A 25023-nucleotide genomic window follows, 5' to 3' on the forward strand; every position below is an offset into this window, starting at 1 on the left:
AGTAACCTGCAAGGTTAGAAAAAAAATTGATTCTTTTTTATGTTACCCATAAAAATTGATAATTATTGAAGAGCTTAAAATCCCCTCCCCTGTAAGTGAATAATGTGGCAGTTGATGCTTACACCCTGATACTCTAAATTTAATTTTCCCTCAATATGACATCACTATTTTGTTTTTCAAACTTCTAGTAACAATGACAATGTTGGCTGGTTGTTGTTTTTTCCCTCTCTGCTATTACTTAAGAGACTGAATTATTTTTGTGAATTGAAAAAGACTGCTGGAACATTGAGGTCACACAGTGTCTTTATATCTTGTATAGCCCCTGGAAAGCTGATTTTATAAACTCAGTAAGAAGGACAGAAATTAAATGGAACAAGAAGCAACTACTCCTTCCTCTCATTTTGCAAGTGCCAAAAAAAAGATAAAAAGCTCCCCTCAGTGATGTATTGACACCCCCTCACGTTGCACAGGATCTTCATTCATCACTTCAGGAGACCCAGGGCTGCCACAGGTGCTGAGTCACACTTGCCAGCACTGCCCAAACTTTCCAGATACCCTGCTCTGTCTCATATGGGAGCAGACACCCTGCCCCGGTGGCTGATGTGAACCCAACAAGAGCAAGTTTTGCTCTAACTCACACAGGAAATCCATGGCAGACCTAGGAATTAGACCCGGTTTACTTAAGTCTGAGCCCAGAACTACGTGACCTCTAGTACTGCTGCAATGAAACTTGTTTAAGCAGATCACCCCTTTTTGGTGGTGAGAAACTGCCTCTGTTTTACACATGCTTTAACACCAAAACCCACACTCTATCTTCCAATCACTTCAGCGTGAGTTGTCAGCTATTTTTGTACCCAACAGTTGATCTACTTCCTTCTCCTGCTCTGTCATGTCCTGTTGTCACTGCTGTATCAGTAAATAATGCTGATGTGTGACCAACACACAGATTAAGCCCCACTGAACTCTAAATTGCATATCTGCCAATCTAACACTGCAGCACCACACATGCAGTGTGCTCTCTGGCAGGGAAACTGCAGCCAGCAGATAGCAGGGAACTTTAGCTTACAAATGAAACCAGGCAAAATGTATTTGAATTCAAAATATACAAGCTTAAAATCATTTAATTATTTTGAGGTGGCGAGCTGGTTTGCTTTCTTGCCTCATGTCTGCACAAGGCCACGTCACCAATTCCAAATGTCTTTACCAAGCGCTGATATTTAGGCAGGTTCACGAGGCAGTTTGTGTAAGAATCTCCACTTTTTGGATACTGCTTTCTTCACAAAACTTCAAAGAGATTACAAATTAAAGAGAAACTCTATCAAAGAGCACATGGGTTCAACTTTTGCAGGCCCAAGGCCCAAAGAATACATATCCACCATTTCAGTTTGTTTGCTTTGTTCTTTTTTTAAACCTGTATCAGTGGCACCAGGAGTGTCCTGTGTTACACAAAGAAATAAGAAGCAGTAGTCCCACTAATACACAATGTACCTTTTTGCATTGCAAATGTAGACTGATATGCATGTTGGGACTTAAGATCTCCAGAACAGCGTGTCCAAACATTGCTGTAATTTTGTTAGTGTTTGGGTTTTTCGTTTGTTTGGGGTTTTTGGGGTGGGTTTTTTTTGTTGGTTTGTTTTTTGGGGTTTTTTTTTGAGTGAAACTTCAGCAAAATACAAAACAGATACATGTTCTCTATTATGTAGGATATACATCTATATAAATAGCCAACAACTAACCAGAACTCTGTGTTAGATAAATTACACCCTTGGCAAATGGGCTGGATAACATAGTAAAATAAGAATGCTTGCATGGTATTTACTCAAAATTGCTCATGTTTAAGAGAAAAACAACCACCATCAGCCAGGTTCAACAGTGATTAGGGAACTACTGAGCTGGATTTTTGATAATGAACCAGAAAATTTATCTCAAATTTTGTTGGGAGAATTTTCTCATTAATATAGGTGCAACTCAATGGAGTATCACTTTAAATTAGATTTTAAAAAATTAAATACACTGAAAGACTCCAAGTCTGTCAACTAAGAATGATGAATAAACTTCCTAACGCTATTCCAGCAGTATCACAGATTTCTTAGATACCCTTTTATCATTCTTAAATCCTTTTATCTGCCTTTGAAATAAGATCAGTTCTTTTCAATGTCAGGATAAGCTCACAACAGTCACTTATTTGTACTTACAGAGCACCTTACATCTCTGTGAATGCTGCATAAAACTTCCTCATCTGCCTGTGCAATATATTCTGCAATGTTAATACTCAGCAGAGATCCCACCACAGGCAGGCAGACTCATTTATGTAGAAGGAAGTAAAGAAGGGGAATGTGACACTGCTAGACAGGTGCTCTGTGTATGTGACAGATTTTCAAGTTTATTCCAAAGAATCCTGGCATTGGGTTTGTCCTAAATCTCAGGTATGCCCTCCCTAGCACACCTTGTCAGCCTTTGTAGCAATGAAATCAGCTACCTTTGTAAAAAGCTGGTAAACATTGCCCAGACAGAGGAAAACCACTCATTCTGAAGTGGTTTCCTTTTGCCAGCCCCTGGGGAGAGAAACTGCTGATGCCCTGGTGGCCACAGCTGCTCCAGGTGTTTTTGAGAGTCAAGCACCATGCATGAGAGGAATGCCTTAAAGCTCTGGCGTGAATTCTGGAACAAACAGTGCATGCTGGGGTTTCTGTATCACCCCTGAAGCCAGTGTACAGTAATGAGCTCTCACTGCCATCCTCAGAAGGTCAAGGAGTTTAAAACAGTCTTTTTTTTTAATATTCTAAAACCTCACTTTACACATCCTTGGCAAGTTTGGCATTTGGGACAGTACTGAGCTTTCATTGCTATTTTCATGGAATATGAAGTTTCAAGCTGAAATCTACTATCAAATTTAGAGAGAAAATCAATGTGAGAACTTTTTTTTTTCCTCTATTGCCTCAAGAAAGCAGAGGGTTGGGACTCATTCCACAGCACAGTAGCAGATTGTATGGGAAAAGTGCCCTCTTACTCTTTCAGTGCTTTGCTTTTTTCTTTCTTACCAGCCCCATTGTTTCAGTCCCTCTCACCCTTACCTCCCCCACAGCCCCTCTGCACACTGCTGTCATCTTGATATTCACATGCAGCACTGCCAGAGAGAGGCTGAGCTGAATGGTCTCAAGCATTGAAGAGATGCTTCATAGAAAGAAGGCAATGAAAAGCAAAAGTCGATGATCTAGGGGGAAAAGAATGCAGATATACTACAGGTCCAAGGTGATATATAAAAATATACTAATTTTAGGCAATCATGCTTCTTTGTCTTGACATCAGGCATCACTTTGTTTCTTGAAAATGCAAGCTGCATATAGAGTACTGAGAAATCAGGCAAGAAATCCCTACTTCTTTATGTGTCCAAGGCATAACACAAGTTAGGCAAAAAGGAAACAGGTGTGAGTACAAGCCACTGAAAGCAAGAAAGCAAAATTCACAGAAATTGCACTTGCAGAAATAGCAGAATAGTCTGAAAACATGTTTGGCCTTGACCTGAGCCAGTCAACTGGCAGATCAGGCAAACAGAATCCTCATTGCATTGTGAACCATAAACTTCATAAAATATGTATTCCATGTGTTGTAGTGTCCTGGGGCCTGCTTTAGTCTCTTGGGTGCAGGGATCATATTTTTCCAGTTGTTTTGCTCTGTGACTGGAAACCACATGAAGCCTCAGGCTCTGCAATTCTGCAGTTCCCTAATATTTGGAATGTTCCTTGGCAACCCGCAGGGAGACTAAACCAGCTGACAAGTGAAAGTGGTGCTGGTTATTCAATAAACGTAAGAGCAGTCAAAAAGAGGTTGCCATGTAAAATACAAATCTTGCTACAGCAGCAGACAAAGCAAGTTATAAAAAAGAGAACAACATGCAAAGACTATTCTGATCGTCAAATGACGCAAGCTGGTGTTACCAGGTTTCTCTTTTATTATGACCTGACTTTACAGGGTTATTTGCATGAAGCATGAGAACACAGAAATGATGTTTCAAAAGCTCGTCAAGGTTCATTGTAGCTTTCTGTTCAGTGTATTCTGATTATACCATCCTGGAGGGCCAAAGTTAGAGTGGCCCTGTCATGCAGAATATAATTTTATACATTTCACCCCTACCCAATAGTCATAAAACATGCTTATTTTGTCATTTTCCAAGCAGCAATATTTCTGTATGTGAGGGGGAAGCTGCCACATACTAGAATCTAAGCAAAATGTAACCAAAGCATTACTACGGGAAAATTTTTCCCATTAGAAATAATCTAATAATTCATAACTGATTCTTACATGAAAAATAAGCAGCAGGGCATGCCAATTCACTAGAACACAACAAACATAGAGCAGGTAAAGCCCATTTTGTATTGATAGGAGAAACTTTTTGATTAATCTTCCAGTATTTATCTGTGTCCTGGGGCAAGTGAAGTCTTATTTATTATTCAGTTCAGAAGTGAGCTTTCTTATTTGCTGAACCATTGTCTTTACTTATTTTGGTTATAGATCCCAACCTGTGTATTAAAAAAGTCTAGGACGCGTCTTTCCCACACAAATGTTAACAGAGCAAAAAATGCACTGTAAATTTGAGTTTCCTCTGTTTGAATAACAGCAGTGAGAGGAAGGAAACGACAACTAAAAGAGCTTCCAAACTGAGGGAAGTGTCTCTTACCATCACAATTAAGGGGGAAATTTTGCAGCAATCAGTCCAGCTCCGCTGATTTTAACTCAAACTTCATCATTACTCAACCTGATTTTTCATTAAGAATAAATAGCTGGGGTTGTTATTCTTCAGTTTAAAAAAACCCCAACCAAATACAGTGAGCATTAGCACTTCAGAAGCATTAACACGTGTGAAAATGAGAATATAATACCAGAAAACCTAAGTCACCTTCCCTTTCCTTCACTTGCTGTGGCTATTCCTATATTATGTGAGTTCATGGTAAAACTGAAGGGTGCAATCAAATTCTAAACAAATTAAGAAAATTACACCCATGCTTCTATACAGAACAACAATAATTATATTTTATCTTCTAGCACCAACAGGTTTTGTCCTTCTGTCACTGAACACAGTGTGTTCTGATACATTGCTTGAGTGTTAAATTTGACATTGTTTAAACAAAAACCAAGAATAAACCATGTTTGAGAGGAACCTTTGTGACTTGGATGTTACAAAGTGGCTTTCAAGGAACACCATTAATAAAACACATGTAAATATCTACACACATTTCCTAACAGGTATTCATCAGATCTGCAGCAAACATTCTGGTGTTATGTATCATGTGTGGAAAAAGAAGAGCCATTCTAATGCTACATTTAAAGGAATGTTGGAGATAATGTCAAGTTCTATACACGCATATCAATACCCTCACAATGGTTTTGCAAATATATACACTCTTAAAAAAGAAAAATTATTTTTAAAAGTCTTTATTTGCTTCCTTTCAGCACTTGCCTGGCAGTGCCAGCCAGCAGAACAGCTCTCACAAAGGATTGTTAGCCTGTGGTTTCCAGGCCCCACGGCTGAGGCTGAGGTTAGAAGTACATCAGTGTTTGATGACTCTTTCAGAGTAACTCAGGGCAGCACAAGAAAGCTCAGCAGTTCAGAGCAGAACTACTCTTGTCATGAAACTCAGTGGGTTCCGTTTCCTGCTGCTCATACGAAACCCTCCCTCCAGATTTGGTTATCTTGCTTTGCACACTGAATTTTTTTGTGTGTTCATCTTCAAATTCGTTTCAAAATTACAGGGAAGTGGTCGCATGTATCAAAGCTCACCTGGTTTCCTGACATGTACACACACAGCCAATGGGGAATTCCAAACCTGGCAGCCCATGCTGCAGGAATGGCAGTTTTAATTGCCTGTGGAGGTTACAGAAACAAGGCTGAAATCATGAGTTTTCACCACAGGTGGGGAACCAGTGGGACATGGGAGTTTGGTTTTTCATAACGACACATATTAGGAAAATCCATTCTGAGGATATGACAACTCCTCTTTTGCACAAAGGTTATATTCAGTACTCTTGTCAGCCAAGGTCTGTGGGCTTCCAGATAGATAATTAATGAGGAACTGAGCAGTGGTTCTGAATTACAAGGGCCCATGTCCTGCAATTTAGATGTAAATTAGAGCAGAGTCATTTTCCACATACTTTAGAGAGGACGCAGACATGCAGGGACCCAAAGAGGCCCTGTCTATTCATTTATTTTTATGGACATGTACATAAACTCTGTTCCTGACCCTGCCAGGAGAAGGCGTGTGAAGGATCATGCTGTTCTTAATCAAATCCATACACCAAAGGCTTTGTTAAGCACTCATGCATGCTCGAACACAGGTGCCAAGCACAGGCATCAGTGACGTGGGTGAATACATTCAGGAAACATTTGTCTTGTCAAACATGAACCCACTAGTTTCTTACAAATAACTGTCTTTAACTAAATGGTATGTGCTCCAGGAGGAGTCCAGTTTTCAAAGAACTACAGGAGATTGCATTTTAATAAAGCCTTTGCCCCCATTCTTCCCAGGAACGATAAAACAACTGCTGGAATTTTCCCAAAAGCACAGAGGTGCCAGCAGTTCACCAGTAGCAGCCAGCCTAGTGCAGGCATTGCATGAAATCCTAAAATGGGTCGGGCTGGAAGGGGCCCATAAAGGCCACCTAGTCCAGCTCCCTGCCATAAGCAGGGACAACCTCAACCAGATCAGGTGTCTCAGAGCCCTGTCCAGCCTGGGCTTGAACATTTCCAGATGTCCCAGTGTTTCAGGGTGTGTCAGGTACGGGTCATAAGGGAGGGAGGGAGGTGACCAATAGGATGGATGGGGTCTGTCTCTGCGGCATAACAGAAAACTGCGAGTATGATAAATGTAAGGAAATGCAAGTCTTTCTGTTGCAAACATTCTAATTCCTGAGAACTGAAATTAGACAGCAGGTGAGATTCAAAGTAAATGACAGGAAATAAAACTAAACTATCTTCCTTTCCTGGTTCATCACAAGAAGAGCTGGTTCTTAGAGATCATCACAGAAAACATGTAGCTTTAAAATTTTATAGATTTAGATTGAGACCTCATAGCTATCTTCAACTTTCCCATTTCTTGAAGTAACTTTCTGCTACTTCATGTATATACCAGGCAAGTATTTTCAGAGGGAGGTGGAAGAAATGGTGATTTGAATGATGCACTTCCAGTGTGTAGTTCTCATTCAAAAGAGCCAAGCTGGAAACCTGTATTAATTTCTACAATTACCATTCTTTCCTAAAGTAGTTATCTTCTAACTGAATTAGACTTCTGTGTTCCAGACATTATTCATCAGTTATACATAGAATCTCACGATAAACCAATTTTGGAAGAAACTGAGGAGGTTTCTAGTCCAAACCCCTGCTCTAAAAAGCAGGATCAGCTATGAGCTTAGACCATATTGCTCACAGCTTTTTCCAGTCTGTGAGGGTTTTTTTGGTCAAAGAGAGCCATATCTGGGCTGGCACTGAAGTGAAAATTCAGCCAGGAAATTCATAACACCAAGTGTAAAACAGACACTTAAAAGTGCAGTTCTTCAGAGAAGTCTTTAGCGGCATAACTCCACTAAAAGCTTCAGTAATACTTCTCCTGTTTAAAAGCTCTTAAAAACATTTTTAAAACGGATACCGCAAATTTTAGCTTGCTGTGTTCAATCAAACCATTTGTTAATACAGTTCTGAAGGATGCAGAATTTTACCATCTCCAAGAGAGAAAAAGCATCTGATTTTTCTCCATTAAGATTCAGATGAAACTGAAGCCTTCAGGCTTTGAAAGCCAAGCTTGTATTTTGCTCACATATCTCATTTCCGTGTTGACAGTGGAAACTCAGCAAACTCTGCTTCACACCCCAGCACCTCAGGCTCTGCTCTCACTCCATTTTGCTTAAAAGCACATGAGAAACAAGGGGCTGCTTCAGTGCAGTGTGGGGCTCACGAAAATGTGAGGAGGTAATGAGAAATGCGTGCATTTCCCGAGGGTGAGCGATGAACACTTCCTGCTCTGTGAACAGCAGATACAGGAAGCATCACCATCGCCACCCAGAAGTCACTGTACTGCAGTTTTTTCTCCTCTTTTTTTTTCTTCTTCATCTAGGTGTCAGCCAATCTGACTGAGAACCAACAGTCCCCTGATTTCACAGAAATTCAACTGTTAATTTATTGCAGATGGAAAGCCCCAGAAAGAAAAGGATCATGTTTCTGATAAACTGTATAAGCTTATTACACTCTAATTAAGAAATGGTCACAAGAAAGAGGGAATTACTGGATATGCATGTCAGTGAAATGTGCTCAGTATGGTGAGGAAATACACATCTAATTCCTTGCACTGACTCTCATATAAACACAACCCTTAATGCCAACATTTATCGTAAAATATTGATCTTTTTCTGTAAAGTCAAGTCATGAAAGTTTGAAAAGATGCCATAAAGAAAATAATAACCATAAGAACAATTTTTATTCAGCAAAGTTTCAAATCGACGGCTTCCAGTAGCTAATGGTCACTTGCAACAGACACATGAAGCAGTTAGACAGGTTAGGGACACAACTAAAGTCACAAAAGCTGAGAGCACAGCACCCATGAAGACATTTAGAGATTGACAGACAAAGGAAAGACCAGAGCCAGACCTGCCAGAATGGATGCAGGGACTGAACTGTATTTTAATCCCCATACGATTCAAAAAACCAGGGAAAACATCACTTGAGTGCTCTCCACAGTGACTTCAAGGGTTCCTACCAGGTTTCTCCTTCACTGCCACGGTACAGGAAAACCCCCCAAAACTCCACAAGGTTCCTGCAGAAGCTAGGGGAAACCCTAAATAAAATCCCCTAAAAGCATTCTGCAGATACTTCAGAGACAGACAGTGAAATTTTGGCTTGAACTGGAATTTTGCAGGAATGTTTCTGTGACGTCATTTTATAGTGAGGAAGTGAAACAGCTAGAAGAGATTTCAGGAAAGCTCTGGTCACTTGTCCTCCAGAGTCAGGTGTCTCATAGAGCAAATGTCATAAGACTTTCTCAAGTGGTGGATCACTGCTCAAAGTTCAGCTTGTGACATTCCTTGAAGGAGGTTGGCATTAGGCTCCAACTATTTTTCAAATATAGAAATCCTCTTGTATTCTGAGAAGTCTGATGCCATTCAGCCCTAGCTGCGTCTTACTGGTTGCAAAGTTAGAATTCGTCGAATTAATCAGGAACAATAGCTAACATGGGGAACATCTTAACTTCGAAACAAAACAAAAAGACCCAATTCTCAATCAAATCAGTCCAACACCAAAAATGAGACCACTAAAACCAGTAGCAAGATTTTCCTCATGGTGGCTTCACAATTTCTTCCCAGAAAACCTTTGCTTGTAGCAGAAATTAGTTCTAAAAATAATTTGTAAGGGCTACCATTACTCTGTTATGGACTGACTACATAATATGAGAGAAAATTTTAACATTTCGAAATAATATCACTGCAGCTCAGAAGCACCCACCGCCCTTTTTTTTTTAATGCACACTATTTCCTCTCCCACAGAAACTAGTTTCTATTTCCTTTAAGTGCTAGAGAGATGGATTATCAGTAGTTGATTTCTTTAGGTCACCTAAAAGACAACAGCATTTCAAAGAAATCACTTGTTTTCATAGCTAAGCTAATGCTCAGCTGCGTGATGGGCAGGGGGATGTTCTGTGTTCAGTGGGGCAGCACTGCCTGTCTGGGCCCTCGAGCTGAGCACAGATGTGGCCAGATTAACTCCAGAGGCATTTATGCTCAACAGCAAGAGTGCAGCAAAGCTGAAATTCGGCCATGTGTGGAAGACAACAACTTGCCAAAGACAAAATGAAACACTGAGAAATGAAACAGGGCTGAAGTGGAGGATGAACGAGGGTAAGGCCAGACAAGAGTGACCAAAAACAAACAAAAAAGCAGAAGTCAGAAGGAGAAGCTTGAATTAATTTTGACCAGCAAACGGGACTTGTAGTTCATGGAACTTTTTGTCCCCTCTGCTTTAACCAAGCTTGTCCAGTGTCGTAATGGAAATTTTCTCACATTTTTTTCTCTTACACTCTACCAAGTGGTCACCAGAAAGAGTAGAAAACACTGCATGGAAACAGGTTGAATATTAGCATATGCTTGCAAGCTTCTCCTGTGCACATAAAATTGGATGAATTATTCATCACAAACCTATAAGACATCTGGAAAAGAGTAGAAACCAGCTGGTGACAGCCAGCTGTGCTGCTGTTCCTGCAAAAAGTTCTCCTCTGTTCTTTTACTGGACAGAATCAACTAAGACAATGCCAACCTTAAGACAAAGAGGGTTTTGTATCAAATAATGGGATTACTCTAATAAACTCTAAAACTGTAAGGCTTAAAATACATATTTTTGTAATTTCCTGTAATAATACGAAAAGAATGGTTATTAAGCAAGAAAGTATTTCAAGCAGCAATTGGCCATCATGCATGAAACAGAGAAAAATATATAGGTAGATTAAGGTTGTGGGAGATGAAAAAGACAGGTCTGTTACCAACCATCCCATGATGAAACTGAAAGAAATCCAGAAAATTAGGAGGCAGAAAGTTATGTGAAAAGCTTTCTGCTGGGTCAGGACATAGCTATTCTTCATGGTATCATGTAAAATCCCACCAGACATTTCTGTCAACAGGAAACAGGATAGTGACCCTGAATATGGATAGATGCATATGAGTTTGAAGCATCATATTTTTTAAAGTTGAAAATAAGTATCACTTTTGACACCAGAAATACCAAGTCAGAATATTCAGGACAACAGAATAATGAAAACTGTAGGGAACCAACATCTAGTCCATCTGTGGGACCTAGTCCAACTCTTTCACAAAGCAGAATCCCTTACAATAACCAAAGTCATAGTTAATGAATTTTTAACTTAGGAAATTCCATGCAGGTGTCTCCCTGGTTTTGTGTGGTCTGCAGAAGCAGAATATTGCTCAAGCAATAAAAAAATTCTTGTCAGCTCTATGAATCTTACAGTTCCTCTTTTCCCTCTCACTTCAGTTGTGCTCATACCTAAGTCTCGTACACAGTTTTTCCCATTCTTGAGATTGGGAAACTTGCACTGGGCTCAACAAATAAAACCTTAAAGATGAGTAGGCTTGCATAGAAAGAGTGAATCAGAGTCAGTGAAATACTCCATTGAGAAAAAAAAGGATGCCCTGAAGATCAGAGTTACTCAGAGGAAGAAAGTATTTTTCCATAGCAGAGGAAAAAAGTGGTTGATAATGGTAGTCCCACGTTGATGTGTCTGCTACTGAATGCAGTAGGCTTTGGTTTTGGAGAGTTTGAATAGTGCTTACAGGAAGATAGGGAGTGTAAAGACAACATAAAGCACCAATATCCTCTTATGACCCTAAGCTAGAGGTTTACGTGCCAAACTTCTTCCTAGGTATCCACTGTTCATCCCTTCTCCAAATCAGACACTCAGAACTCTGTCTTCTATGTTTTCCAGTCTTACATGGATCTTTACACCAGTTGACAAATAAACCTGGCTTAGGGTGAACCAGAGAGGCAGCACTGATTTCTTTTTAGCCTAGGGATAAAGAGCACCAGTTGTAATGCAGAGATTGGGGTTTGGTGATGTGGAATACTGGAGAGGACTCCCCAGTGTGTTAAGAGCACTATTAATTCAGGATATGAGAACAGCAGAACGTAAGAACATCAGCTGATTCCAGGTGGTCTGCTTGGTAACCACAACTTTTTCCTCATTCACAGTATAGTATTCCACCTGTTCCTGCTTCACTTTTTATTCAAGTTCAGTAGCACCAGGATCCCAAAAGCAAAGGTTACCACCTCCCCTAGAGTGCAGTGATATGGTATTTCTACAAGCAACACAAGTTACCTACAAGTTATCCCATACTAACACCACTGATCTCCTCCACCAAATAAAGCACCTGGAAAGCAATTCAAGCGTTGTGTGACCTAGAAAGCAATTCAAATGCTGTAGGACAGCAGCATTACCCTGATGTAAATGACAAGAATGCTATTTTTTCTTTACTCAAGAGAATATTTATTGCAAGAAGGTGAAGCACAAAGTCCACTCAGCATGAGAATTCCTTTCTAGAGGAACGAATGACTCAACACCTATTATATGCATTGGTATGTTTAACAAATCAAAAAGGTAAAGAGAGTAATTTCATTTTAAATGGGGAACAGACATTCCTCATCTTGTAAATGAACTGTCAACAGCCCTGCATTGATAATAGGTACAATAAAGCAAACTCCTATTCTTCAAGGGGTCAACACTGTCCTTCACACTCACAGAACTCCACTGGTATATTATAATTACCAGCTGATACAAGTTCAAGACATTGCCCCACTTTTAGCCTAGGGCTACAGAGTTCTGGGAGATGAGATAGGAAATTATTTTCCCCTGTTGTTTATTACGCTTTTGGTGCCCTCCTCTGAGAAGGGGTTTGGGTGCACCATCTCTCTGACCTTCCCAGCAAAGGAACCTCCCACTGAGGACAGCTCCTAACTGAGGGAACACAGTGAGACGCTGAGGGGGGCAGAATGTCAAAATCTAGCACGTTAGACACGAAAACAAATCCAGCACTGATAACATCTCTTCCTTCCTTTCTCGTCTCGTTCAGGGGAGAGCAGTTAGTAAATACCTCTGCCCCCCCGCAAAGGTCAGTGTTCACCTGGTAGTGTGGAGATAAGTATTTCTGGCAGCACAGCCCATGCAGACACATTTGTGTCGCTGCTGGCACCCAGGGCGCCGGCAGCCTGCTGTGGTCACCACCACCCCGACCCTGACGGTCTGTCCTTGCTCATCTGTCTGCCGGCGGCTCTCGGGCTCCCAGTCCTTTGCATCACATTTGCCTAGGAAGCTGGGGATGTGTCAGCAGTTATCACCATCATATGCCATCACCACCCCATACCACCATCACCCCGCACACATCATTCACGAGCTATTTATAAGTAATCAAAGTTGCACACGTTATTTAGGGAAAAAAAAAAAGAAAATCTATGAAACATCACAGAAAAAAACCCAAAACTAACCCGAGCAAACAAGCAGAAATTGGGCTGCTCAGGGGCCAGATTAAGTATTTCAACATCTAGATCACCATCCTGGACAGATAAACAGTTACACTTAATACTTCATCTTGTTTTATATCCATGGTTTCCTCTTTGAAGTGGAACTCAAGTCTGTACAAACAACTCCATCTCCCTCAAATGGGTTGCAATATTCACATTGTGTTTACAACAACAGCTCTAACCTAATCAACATTTATACATGCCAAGCCAGTTAAAATTAGGGAGGTATTCCTGAAATATGTCCCTGTGCTTCCAAATAACCTGACTTGGAAAAATCAAACCAAATTAAATAAGTTCTTGATGCTTCAAAACCCCTTCCTGAGAAAACCACTTCTAAATATTTTCACAGCACGTGTCTAAACAAACCTGTCTAATGTAATGATCTAGTTTGAAGAGCAACAGGGAACTTGCAAATAGCTTGTTGCATATGGAACTTTAGTACTGGGGTATTGTAAAGTACCTTTTCCTTGTATTCTGCTGAGCCCACCTGACCAATTGAAAAGCATAAAAATGCAGGACACAGGCATGCAACAAGTGAATTTTGTCAAGAAAAAATTGCAGTATTTGCAGCTCTGTTCATCAAACCAAAAAATACTTCTGACTTGCAAGTACCAATTAGAAAGGGGACAAGAATTTGAAGTTCTAGAGGGGATTTTTGTTTTTTGGTACCAGACATACACAGTCACACATAACAACCCCAAACTAATTCAGCCTCATCTGGTTTAACTTCAACCACGAGACGCTGCTGTCTGTTTTCTTTCTCAAAGAAGACTCACGTCACTGTGCACTGAAAGGGGAACTTCCAGGGGTTGTGATGAAGACAGATGATAAACAGCTCTGTTCACACCAGCTAGCAGGGCTGCCTGCGTCAATAAAAGGGGGCAGCAGAGGCGGGGAGCTGTCAGTTGGGGCTCGGAGGATTATCGTGGCGAAGCGCGCCTCACGTTAAACTCTAGTAAAATGCCAGGATTCTTTTTCTCCCACAACAACATGACTGAATTAAATGGAAAAGAAGATTGCAAGCTTGCAGAAGGCAAAGTCCATAAAAAGAAGCAAAAGGCTTTGTAAGTATATACAACTTCGTATAAAATTTAATGTATTAGAAGTGAAAATGACACTCCACTAATCTTGGAGATTAAGAATTAGCACTGTGTTTCAGGCTAAATGAACAAAACCTGCTCAAAGCCCAGGACTGCAACATCATTCAAAAAGGCTTGAGCTGAGGCATTCCAATTAATTAATTGATTGTTTTAAGTAATCATAAGTAGAATTTGGATACAGTGGGGACCTCAGTCTTTAAAAAAAAATTACTTGGATGTGTAACTTGCCAGACTTCAGTGCTAGGATGGAGCTGTCTGTCTCTGTTTGAAAGTTTGAGGAAAATTTAAATAGAATTTAAATGCAGCTGCAATGTAATGGATTAAAAAAAATGTTTGTTCATTGTTTCAGTGGTGCAGATCTCAAAAGTTATTTGAAGTGCATGGTGCCACATATTGAATCTGGGATCAAGGCTTCCAACTCTAGAAATGTTATGTAAGTACTGAAATATACCCAGTTCTAAAATATAATTATAGCTAGATTATTATATAGTAAACTACTTCATTTCTAAACTACTTCTAGAACAAAAAATACTGTAAAAAGATCTAGAATTTCCAAAATGCAAGAAAGGTGAACATTGGTAGTTAGAAACTATTCATGGAGTTAAGGATTTTTAATTAGTGATTTGATATGTTTGCATCAAACAGTGAGGGAGAAGACACTCTGGTTAAATCCATTTTTATCAGAGGGACATTGTACCTGTTCTCTAACATTTTACAAGAAAAAGATGCTTCTCACTTAAGTGAAGAGTAGGGGTATTACCATTCTTATTGCAAAAATATGGAAACAGAGGTAGAGGTACAAAATAGTTTTATCATAGTTAAAGATTATTTTCCTGGGAACAGAATTCAACATAACATCATAATTCATCTCTGACTATTTTTCTCAAAGTGGGCTGTCTCCAGGATCTCAGGTTATGACAAAGCCATAAATTTAGTAAAATACCTGGCACATACTCCTGGAATAGAATAATAAATTATAAAATTTGTCTCCTTCAGTCATACCAAACAAACCCCATGGTTTCTTGCCTAAAGTCTTTTCTTTTTCTTGTCACCTTAGGCTTTCTGCAGAGGAAGTTATTCAGTGGTCACAGTCTTTGGAAAAGCTCTTGGCCAGCCAAAGTAAGTTCGTTACTCCAGTATGACTTTGTTCTTACTCCGAGGACAAAATTTTGTCTAATCTCACCAAATAGGTAAAGCTGTAGCATTGTATAAACACTGTCAGACAATGGGCTGCTGCACCTCAGGTTTTTACAGCTCTACTGTAACATGGACACTGCTACAGCTTGGCTTCCAAGTTGGGTTTTGGGGTTTTTTTCCCATTTTCAGCATAACAACCCTCAAATAGCTCATTTTGATCAGTCTTCGATCCTTGGATAACACATCAGTTTAATCTTGAATTTTCTCTCCACTTATACCCTAAGACAATCCATTTAGGAAGGGCTAGAATGCATTGTTATAATTTGGTACCCAGGGTCTAGATCTAAAACCACTGAACATAATTAGCAATACTCCCATGAGCCTTAATATTAGAATATCTGTAGTATGTTGAAGAAGGGAAGAACAGTGTATTTTGCCAAGGTTTTATATCAGATTTCAATACAACTGCTGCTACTTTTTTTTCTCCTCCCTGGTCACAAATATCATACAGTAAAGACGATGTATTTGTGTTGGCTTTAGGTGGTCAAGGTGTGTTTCGGGAGTTCCTGAAGTCAGAGTTCAGTGAGGAAAACATCGAGTTCTGGTTGGCTTGTGAGGATTACAAGAAAACCAAGTCCGATCACTTACATGGCAAAGCAGAGAGGATTTATGAGGAGTTTGTTCAGTCAGATGCCATTAAGCAGGTATGTACAAAGTCAATCTGTGCCATGGCAGAAGGGGGAAGTGTGGCTTCACTGAGATGCTCACACACTCACTCAGTTACATAAAAGGAAGGCACAGGCACGCTTTCAGGACCCTTCTTGCATCACTGCTGTGTGCAGTGAGACATTATCAGATCTCACAGTCACAGGATGCAGGCCAATACTGGGAGAGGCACCAGCAGAGCTCAGCAAAGGCCTCAGCAGCTTAGCACATGATGCTCCTTGCTGAGTCAGCCCAGTTTGAATTACTGATGCTGTTTGGAGATTCTTTGTGTTTGCGAGTGGAAGTGCCACAGAACATTTCTTGTCTTTTAAAAGCAGTGGACCTTCTGGAAAATGTAAAGTTCTGTATATGGATCATGTTTAAACTGGAGACATTTAACACAAGATTTCTCTTAGTAACTGGAGGTTGCTCCTCTCAGTAGTCCATTGTTGAGCTGTATTAATTCTAACTCCAGAACAAATTACATTTCTATAGTGAACAGCAATTTTTGTGCCCAGCTGGGATACAAGTATTTAATTTCCCCCATTTTGCAGTTCTGACATTGATTTATCACAGAGTTCTAAGGCTGCAAGTTCATGTGTTGACAAAGTGACAGATATAGAAAGAGACTGCGTTTTTAAGTTAAGTTTTCAATGGCATTTATTTTTTTCTTTTCCAGATCAATATTGACTATCAGATGAGGGAAGCAACAGCCAAAAAGGCTCAAGACCCAACTCACTCAAGTTTTGATGAAGCCCAGAAAACAGTGTACATCCTTATGGAAAGGGATTCATATCCCAGATTTTTAAAATCCAAATCCTACCTGAACCTTTTGAACCAGCTGCAAACCAACACTTCGAAATAAAGTGTTTGAGGCAGTGAAGAGCCAAGTAGACTCTGTGTCAAATACCCTGTGAAGAGATCCTCCAGAGTGGTTGGATCTTGCCAAGGAATATCCCTGTCTCGGGAGGAGGAGTATGAGGGAAATGCAAGCAGCTCCACAGCCAAGAGAACGCAGGATAAAAGCTGATGAGGCTGTCACAGGGGTGAGAGCAGCACAGGGAGAAAATCCCCTCCTCCCACACACCATGGAGTCAAAGCAGGATATGAAAACTGATGTTTTAACTGCACCATGAACACTGAACTGTGTCTTAGATCCCAAAGAACTGCTGATTGTTAGGAAGTGCAAGACTTGCTGAGCATTGGGAAAAGATTCTCAAGTTCAGAAGAAAAGCTAGGATGACTGACAATTTTGGGCATAACAAGAAAATGCCAAAACTCACACCTCTTTCAAAAATCTATGAAGTGTTAATAAGCATGAGTGTGAGCTCCACAATGCTGTTGTGCTATGTAAATATATCCTAAATTTACATGTCTTAAAATTTATATGATTTAAATTATGTAAGAATTATATAAGCTGTATTTTATTACATTTGTATTCATCAGGCAGGTATGTAGCACATTTCCTGTTTAATTTATTGAGAAATAATAAGTAAATCTTCATTAAAATACAGTTAATAATAAAGTTTTATATCTTATTTACATCAAATTTGAAGTGATTTTTCCATTGTAATTACTGAAATACTGAAACACAAAATTCCCTTCAGTCTCACTATGCTACTACCTCTCATCTCCATATTCAAATGTTAATTTTATCTCCACCACTTCTCTCTCTTTTTGCCCATTTTACACAACCATAATCTGAGTTACCTGGAATAGGTGATACTGACTTACCTAGACCCATACTCACAACCCCCAAAAAAGAAAATAAGTAGATAAATAAAGAGGAACCAGTCTAAATTTCCTTTGTATTTTCATGATGCTCCAGCTACCAGCTGTCTAATCCAAGTCAAATCTCAAATATAGAAAATATTGAGCCAATGGCCCCACAGTCAATCCCCTTGGACACTGAAGATGAGTTGAGCACATGGATCACCCATGTTTGCTTATGTAGAGAGGCAGCAACCAGAGAGACTCCTCAGCAGTCACATTGTTTGAGACATTGCCATTACTCCACTAATCCTGGCAGGATCCAGAACGTGACAAGCAATACCAACACTAGCATCAAGGGTCATTTCATTTCACTGCATTCAATTTACTCTAAAATGTAATGAGTAGCCTATACCACAGTAGAGATGAGAACTAAAGTAAAAGGGGAAAAAAGTGATTATGCTTGAAATATGTAACCATGAACAAGAGTACTCCCAAAACTCAAGTGTTTGAGACCTTGTGACATTAGAGCTTACAGGGAAAATAAATCAGAGGATGCCTTGGTTTTAATGAGTTCCCATCATGAGACGCTGACATCACACGGGTGGCAATACAAGATTTGATCTCAGCCTTGCAAATTTTCCATTTTTTCAGAATAACATGAGCTTTGTGAGCCCCACTCTGCTCTGTACCAAAAGGAGAAGCTATAAATTCAGAGATGTCACCTCTCACCGAGAGCAGACCAGGTTCTTACTGCCACCTTTTGGGGACTTTGGGACCTCCAGGGGAGAATAAAAGTCTGTGTTAGAAGCAAAACAGCTGGAAGGAACATAGAAAAGTGCCAGTTTCCACCATCACCTACTGTAGTAGCTGGGAGCCACTGCAAATTACATCTTCCTTTCAAGGCTAAAAAATGCTGAAGAAAAGACCCCAGTCTTGCAGTATTATTGTTAAGTTATGCATTCCTGAGAGAGTCTGACTGTAAAGCCTGACTGCTCCTGGAACAATGTAAACCAGTCTCCAGTTGGCATTCTTACAGGAATTAATTTTCCAGGATCATTAGGAATAGATCTAATTGCTGTGAAGTAGGAATAACAACTGTGCCTCCCGCACAAGGTGCATCATTATGTTTGCTCTGACACAGTTAATGTGGCCCAAATGTCTCTGCAGAACTTCAAGCTCACAGAGGTGAAAGAGCTATGAAATATCAGCTACCCTCTAAACAGACACTGTATTCAAGTAACATTATTCTTTTGACTGTAAATCCCTTTAATTATTATGGCCCCAGTCTTCATTTGCTCTCCCTGCAGTTTCCCAGTTTTGCTATGGTTAAGCCAAACACCCACATGAAATTTCTGACTAAAATCATATTTCATAGCATGGATGGTTAGGATTTTTATTTACTTTTGGATGGCTTGTTGCTAGCAGAGAAGACTGTCAGAGCAATTTCACCAACTTGTATTACACAGTTAGTAGAGACCAGAGTATCTGAGGAGGGAAGAAGGGAGTTTTGACTTTCTTCCATAAGCATCTATCCCTACTTCATAATTTGGCAGAGTGAGAGAGCAAGAAAGGTGTTTTTCTTCTTCAAAAAGAAACTGTTCCACTCTGTACAACCCAACAACGTTGGCTATTTTTAAGTCTCTCACCTTATTTGCAGTACAAACTTGATATCAACTGCAAAGGTCAGTTGCCCAGGTTATTAATTCCAGAGATATTCCAGCCCACTCCAGCACCCTTGACAACATGACCACATTTCAGCAAGCAAATGACAGCACAGCAGAAATTCAGGCCTGGCTCTGGGATGCTGAAAGCCCAGTATTACACGTGTGTTGCTACAGCAGGGCTGCCCAAAAGAGGTTGTTTAAACAAGGTCTGAGGGATCTGAATGACCCAGAACACACAGATCAAAGGACTCAGAGCTTTCTGCCGCCCTTTGTTTGTGTACGAGGTGGGTGCACTCATTTCCCTCCACTCGTGCACTGGAACAGCCCCAATATCACACATTGGTTTCACAGGTGTGGGTTGGGTTGGGCTTTTTTTTTTTTTAAACTAGATTCCGCTTTCCTTCTTTGGAGAAGGTATGCCATGAGAGAATGGAAATTTGCTGTTCCATTCACTGTCTCTAAAAGAAACAATTGAATCAGGTTGGCTGTCAGCTACAGAACAGTGCAGGAAAACAGGATGCAGTACATGGAAAAGCTTTAAGATTTGACAGCATCGACTCAGAATTTTCTTTATGTGTTCTACCTTACCCCTGAAACAACATTTTCATTGTTTGTTAATGTTCCAGTGGAAAAATCAATCATTGTACCATCTTTAGGGACACTTTTGAAGTGAATTCACTTCTCTCTGTTGCAGTTTTCTTTATGGAAGGACTCAAGAGTCCAGCAGACCCTGCATGTGTATTTAGAAGACTAGCTTTGACCTCTCCAATTTGGAAAAATTAATTACCCAAACCAGATATTTTTAATATTATCCTAAATAAAAACATGGTATAACATAGTATCGATCTCTCCCATATATTGAACAGGCCACCTGTGGAAACATGCTATTGTTATGAACACTGAAACAGGAAGGAAATTAAAACTGAGATGTGATGAATAATACAAATTCATCACTTTAGACTCCTCAGTGCCACCCATCACTGCCCACGCTCTGAAGTAACAGGCTTTTCAGATGTCACCATCTTTATGGTTGTGAAATGAGTTTGAAAAGAAAAAAAATAGTAGGATGTGGAAAAATTAGATGTTCTCATCTTCCATTCAGAGATATGAGTTGGTTGTATAAAGTGTGTAATGTCTACAGATGAATTTTTTGAAATGGAATCTTTAGTCATTAAACAGAGGCAGAAATTGAAAAACAAGTTATTGCTTAATATCCATTGGATGATTTAAATCTGTATTGGGTGCTCAGAAACAAAGTCAGAGGGGACTTAAGGTTATCCCCTGGTTTTGTTTGGGTATATAAAGCCTCAAAGGCTTTAGTCACTAAAAGGGGATTCACATAAATCAAGAACCAGTGTGCCTATTTTGGAAACAAACTCATTCCCCCTCATTTCTCAAAATATCTCCAGAAAGTACCCTCTTGAAAGACCCCAAAGATGATCAACATTTACATTCTGCTGAGCACTTCCCTTCAATTTCTTCAAGCACCACACAGCCTTAAAGCACTTATCTAAAGTAGCTGGGTGACCTGCTGTCACATGGTCCCTTTCACTAATAAAATTAAAAATAGCTTGAGTAGAGCATGAAATGCAGAAATGTAAACCTTTCAGGACCACTCTAGTCTTGTGTTCAGAAAGAAATAGAGCAGATTAGCAATGCTTCTCTTCAAAGTCTGTGATGCAGCCAAAGTACTGAAGTGGCAACACAGCTGCCTACAGACTCGACATCACTGGAATCACAAGGGGTTTGGGGTTTTTTTTTCAAGTCACTGTGGTCAGAAGGTTTCTGCTATTAGAGGGCTAACTTTAAAAATAAAACAAGATAAACACTCTCTGCATAACACTAATAACTCAGTAACCCATGATTTCCATACTACCGACGGAAAAAGTCTGTAATGTATTTACTGTGGCAAACAGTTTGTCAACCACGAAGGCAGCTTTGGACACAGAGAAGAGACTCAATATTGAACAGAATTTGTCCAGCCATGAGTTTGGCAACATGCTTCTTGTTCATGCCAGTCTGAGGAAACTCTGGACACACTGTGGATGTTCAAACAAAGCCCAGAGTCCAGCGAGGAACTCTCCAGGTGCTGGAACAAACATCTGGAGGAAAGGGGCGCCCTGGATTAACACAGTCAAACATTCTGACTTGGACCACACTATAATCAATAATTTGACACTGAACTATGACAAGATGAAGAACTGGCACCTTCCAGAGGAGTACACACCTGCACGGGGTGTGAGAAGCCCTGTTCACTGCTGAGCTTTGGTGGAAGTGTGAATGCAGAATCTCACAGAGTTCAGGGCACAGAGTGCTTTGTATCCAAACCACAGCACACCTCTGGGAAGCCTGACTGAATGGGTGGGGTGAAAATTCCTGTAAAAACTAGTCCAGACTTCTCATGGCGTTATTTCCTCTCCTACTGAGATAGCTGCAGAGCACCAGGCTCACACAATGACATCACAGTTTTAGGAATAAAAAGGGAACAGAAAGGTCACAGAGTACAACTGAGGTCAGGTTTCCAGAAGTGCTATCTAGACTTCAGTCTGCTCTCGCTCAGCAGGACACTGGTTAATGGAGTTTGCAGAAATGGGTCACAATGTAAGACTTGTCCAGCCTTGTTGATAAAACCTAAAGCCACGAATATAGAAATGCTTTAAATTCTTCAGGCAGTGACTATTAGCAGGCCATGCCTACTTCTACTCAGAAACAAAAACCACTTCATCATCTCTGTATCTGCAGACAATTTACTGGTTGTTTTGGCCTACTGTGAGGACTGAAGCTGTGAACACTGTTCCCTCCATCCCTGTGAGCAGAACCTCATTCCACACAGAACCTAACTTTTTTTGAGGTTATTGCCAAATATATAGCAAGAAAGTTCCCAACAGAATTTGTCAAAACCACCAAGGAATATGTAATTACAGAAACAGGACTCTTCTCTGGAAACATCTATGACTGAATTACGCAAGAAGCAAGAACACCGATTCGTTATTTTGTCCTAAAGTTACTCAAGCAGCAATGAGGATGAGTAGCAGCCAAATCAGAGTAACCACTCTGTGCTCTCCTCAAGGTTAATGAAGACCTCCTAATATTTTACTGCTTTCCTTGTGTTTGGACCTGGATTTCCAGGCACAGCCTCAGTTCTCCTATTTAACATACCCTTGTAGGATGCTGTGTCAGGAACATGAGCCCCAGGCAAGCCCCAGGAAGCAGGGGTCCTACATTCCCAAATGCCAGGGCATGGGAGCACTGCAGAGAGAAGGGTGGCAATGTGCAGGCAGGGGAACGTGTGGGTAGATGGAAAGAATGGGTACAAGACAGAATGAGACAAACAGTACTTCCACATTCACTAGTGTGGAACAGATGTAGGTGGGCGAGATGTTTATTGAGCACAACAGCATTGAAACAGAAACATAATTAGGAAATAATTAATGTAAGGGTGGGAGGGAAAAAACCTGAAGAGAACACATAAAAATTGTCTCAGTTTTGGCATTTCCCTTATTGTCTTTCTGGAAAGCACATCCAGTTCAACCACTGAATAAACCAAGCAAAAATGGATTCCTGTGTAGTACATCTCTTCATGATCCTAGAGCTGTTCTGGGCCCTACACCTGGCAACAGCAGGGAACATCCCAGCCCAACACCTGGCAACATCCAAAGGGAAAAGGCCCTATCAGAGTCACCTGCAGGCCTCAGTGTCTCACCAGGACTCGTTCAGGCTACAAGGAACCATTTATTAAAGGGGCACTGCAGTGTTCCCACCCAGAGCCTGCACCCACAGCCGCCCTCACGAGGCCAGTCTGAGCTGATGGACATGGTGGTTCAAACCTTCCCCTTCAGCGTGACACCGGATGACATCTAGTGGAATTTGTATGCAATGAGAGGAAGGGTGGGATTTACGTTAAATCACGTAATTCCACAGTGAGGCAGCATACCTGGTTAACAGCAAAACTATCCACTCTTATGGACTTTAAATATTCTGGAAAGGGAAGTAGATGGGTGACTTTCTGGGTATCAAGCTATAAGTGATGGTAGTGGAAAGAGCTGACACAGAGAAACAAATTGTAAAGTCATATTTGAAACCCACTAAATTTCAAACTTTTCATCAGAGCATGGTCAAGAATATAACAAAACATGAAATAAGCAACAAATCCTGCACCTAAATATCCCCCTACTGTACAAGGCAAGAGAGGTTTGCAGATGTATTTTCCTCAGTTTAATAGAAAAAACGAACCTAGGGAGAAAACCCCAGGACAATTTATTTCAATTTTAAGCAACATCACAGCATTTTTTAAATGCCTGTAATAAGGCAAAGAAAATATTTGAACACAAAGTCATTGGTTAAGGATCCTCAGTCACTGCACAATTTAAATTTACAAAGATATGATGCTATATATGGCACCCTGGACATCAGTTGATAGGAAAAAAACCCTAAATAGTTCATTATCATTCATTTTAATAATGAGATTTTAGATGGATGTTCCTTTAATGCCAATAAAATTTAGTGTAAAAAATAAGACATATTTATGCTTTTGCAAAAGAACATGCATAAGCACATATAAGGTTTCTCCAAATATACGTAGATCAAATAGTTATATACTGGTACAAATCACTAGAGACTATCAACATAACTGCAATTTTCATTCTGTAACTTTTCCAGTTATTAATATGGTGCTTTTTTCTTATTTAAATATAAGTAGTTGTACAAATGAGATTCCTTATAGTCTTTTTTAGCTTGTCAAGTTCTGACCCTCAGATGCTTTGGTATATAAGTGCCTATAAATGAAGCATTAGAAGCAGGAGGAGGCATGTGATAAACTTGAAATATCTCACTATTATAATTATTTGAATAATCAGCTCAAGTTACACTGCACAGATATTTGCTTCTGCCTATTCCCATTACAGAAATGGAACAAAATACTCCAAAATCCTCTGTGAAGTTACAACAAATACAGAATGAGATTTAATGACATAGCAATCAATAGAAAATAGATCACAGTGATATTTGTCCTTCCCTTCCCTAAGCACAGGCCAGGTCTCACACGTGATGCTGCCCTGCTCTGACACCAGGTTCTGCTGTGGATGAGCACACCACACACATTTCCTCCTCAGCAGGACAAGTGCTGTGGGAAAAGGGATGTACATCTCATACACAAAGCCTGTGTACCAGTAGGGTGAGCTGCAATAAAATAAATGAGTGCACTGTATTGTCATAAGCTCAAACCTCAATTTAACTTCCAATCCTCCACAGTTCATGCTCTGTCTGGGAGGCTCCGTAAGAGGAAAAGAAGATGAGTCAGAGCAGAGAGATAAGATTGAAAGAAATATCACAGCACACAGCTGGGCTGTCAGAGGGAGCAGGGGCATGACCAACCTTCCCCTCCCAACAGGGTCAGTCTGTGCCTTGTAGGCAATGGCAAATTCTCAGAGATCCCAAGTCACAACCACCGCAGGAAGGACAGAAAGCCCTCCAGAAGGATCCCCTCCTGTGACTACTTTGCAGAAAGCAGCTGAGCTAGTGCTTGTTCTCAAAGCCCCAGTATCACTACAAATGAGTCTCCCACTGACACAGCAACTTCAGTGCTATTGCACTGCATGGCTCCTTTCAAACACCTGGCCAGAGATGAACAAGCAAAACATAG

At 40.3% G+C, this 25023-nt stretch overlaps 1 protein-coding gene and 1 long non-coding RNA gene across 2 annotated transcripts in view; one reads left to right on the forward strand and one right to left on the reverse strand.

Moving 5' to 3' along the window:
• The window catches only part of LOC121665537, a 126877-nt gene that overhangs the window by 52809 nt on the left and 49045 nt on the right, over nucleotides 1-25023 (reverse strand). The window lies entirely within an intron of this gene.
• RGS1 (regulator of G protein signaling 1) lies at nucleotides 13892-17554 on the forward strand. Its single transcript, XM_042029872.1, has 5 exons — nucleotides 13892-14127; nucleotides 14513-14596; nucleotides 15221-15282; nucleotides 15841-16004; nucleotides 16685-17554. Exons 1-5 carry the CDS (start codon nucleotides 14024-14026, stop codon nucleotides 16868-16870), a joined length of 600 nt encoding a protein of 199 aa, XP_041885806.1. The 5' UTR covers nucleotides 13892-14023; the 3' UTR covers nucleotides 16871-17554.

Source organism: Corvus kubaryi, unplaced genomic scaffold (assembly GCF_017639235.1).
Source record: "Corvus kubaryi isolate FWS band 111438036 unplaced genomic scaffold, C.kubaryi_AGA036_p1.0 37334, whole genome shotgun sequence".
NCBI classification, from domain to species: domain Eukaryota; kingdom Metazoa; phylum Chordata; class Aves; order Passeriformes; family Corvidae; genus Corvus; species Corvus kubaryi.

Coding starts and splice junctions, on each gene's coding strand:
- RGS1 (XM_042029872.1), top strand. CDS start 14,024: ATGCCAGGATTCTTTTTCTCCCACAACAACATGACTGAATTAAATGGA. Junction 15,283..15,840: donor AAAGCTCTTGGCCAGCCAAA/GTAAGTTCGTTA, acceptor TGTTGGCTTTAG/GTGGTCAAGGTGTGTTTCGG. Junction 16,005..16,684: donor AGTCAGATGCCATTAAGCAG/GTATGTACAAAG, acceptor TTTCTTTTCCAG/ATCAATATTGACTATCAGAT.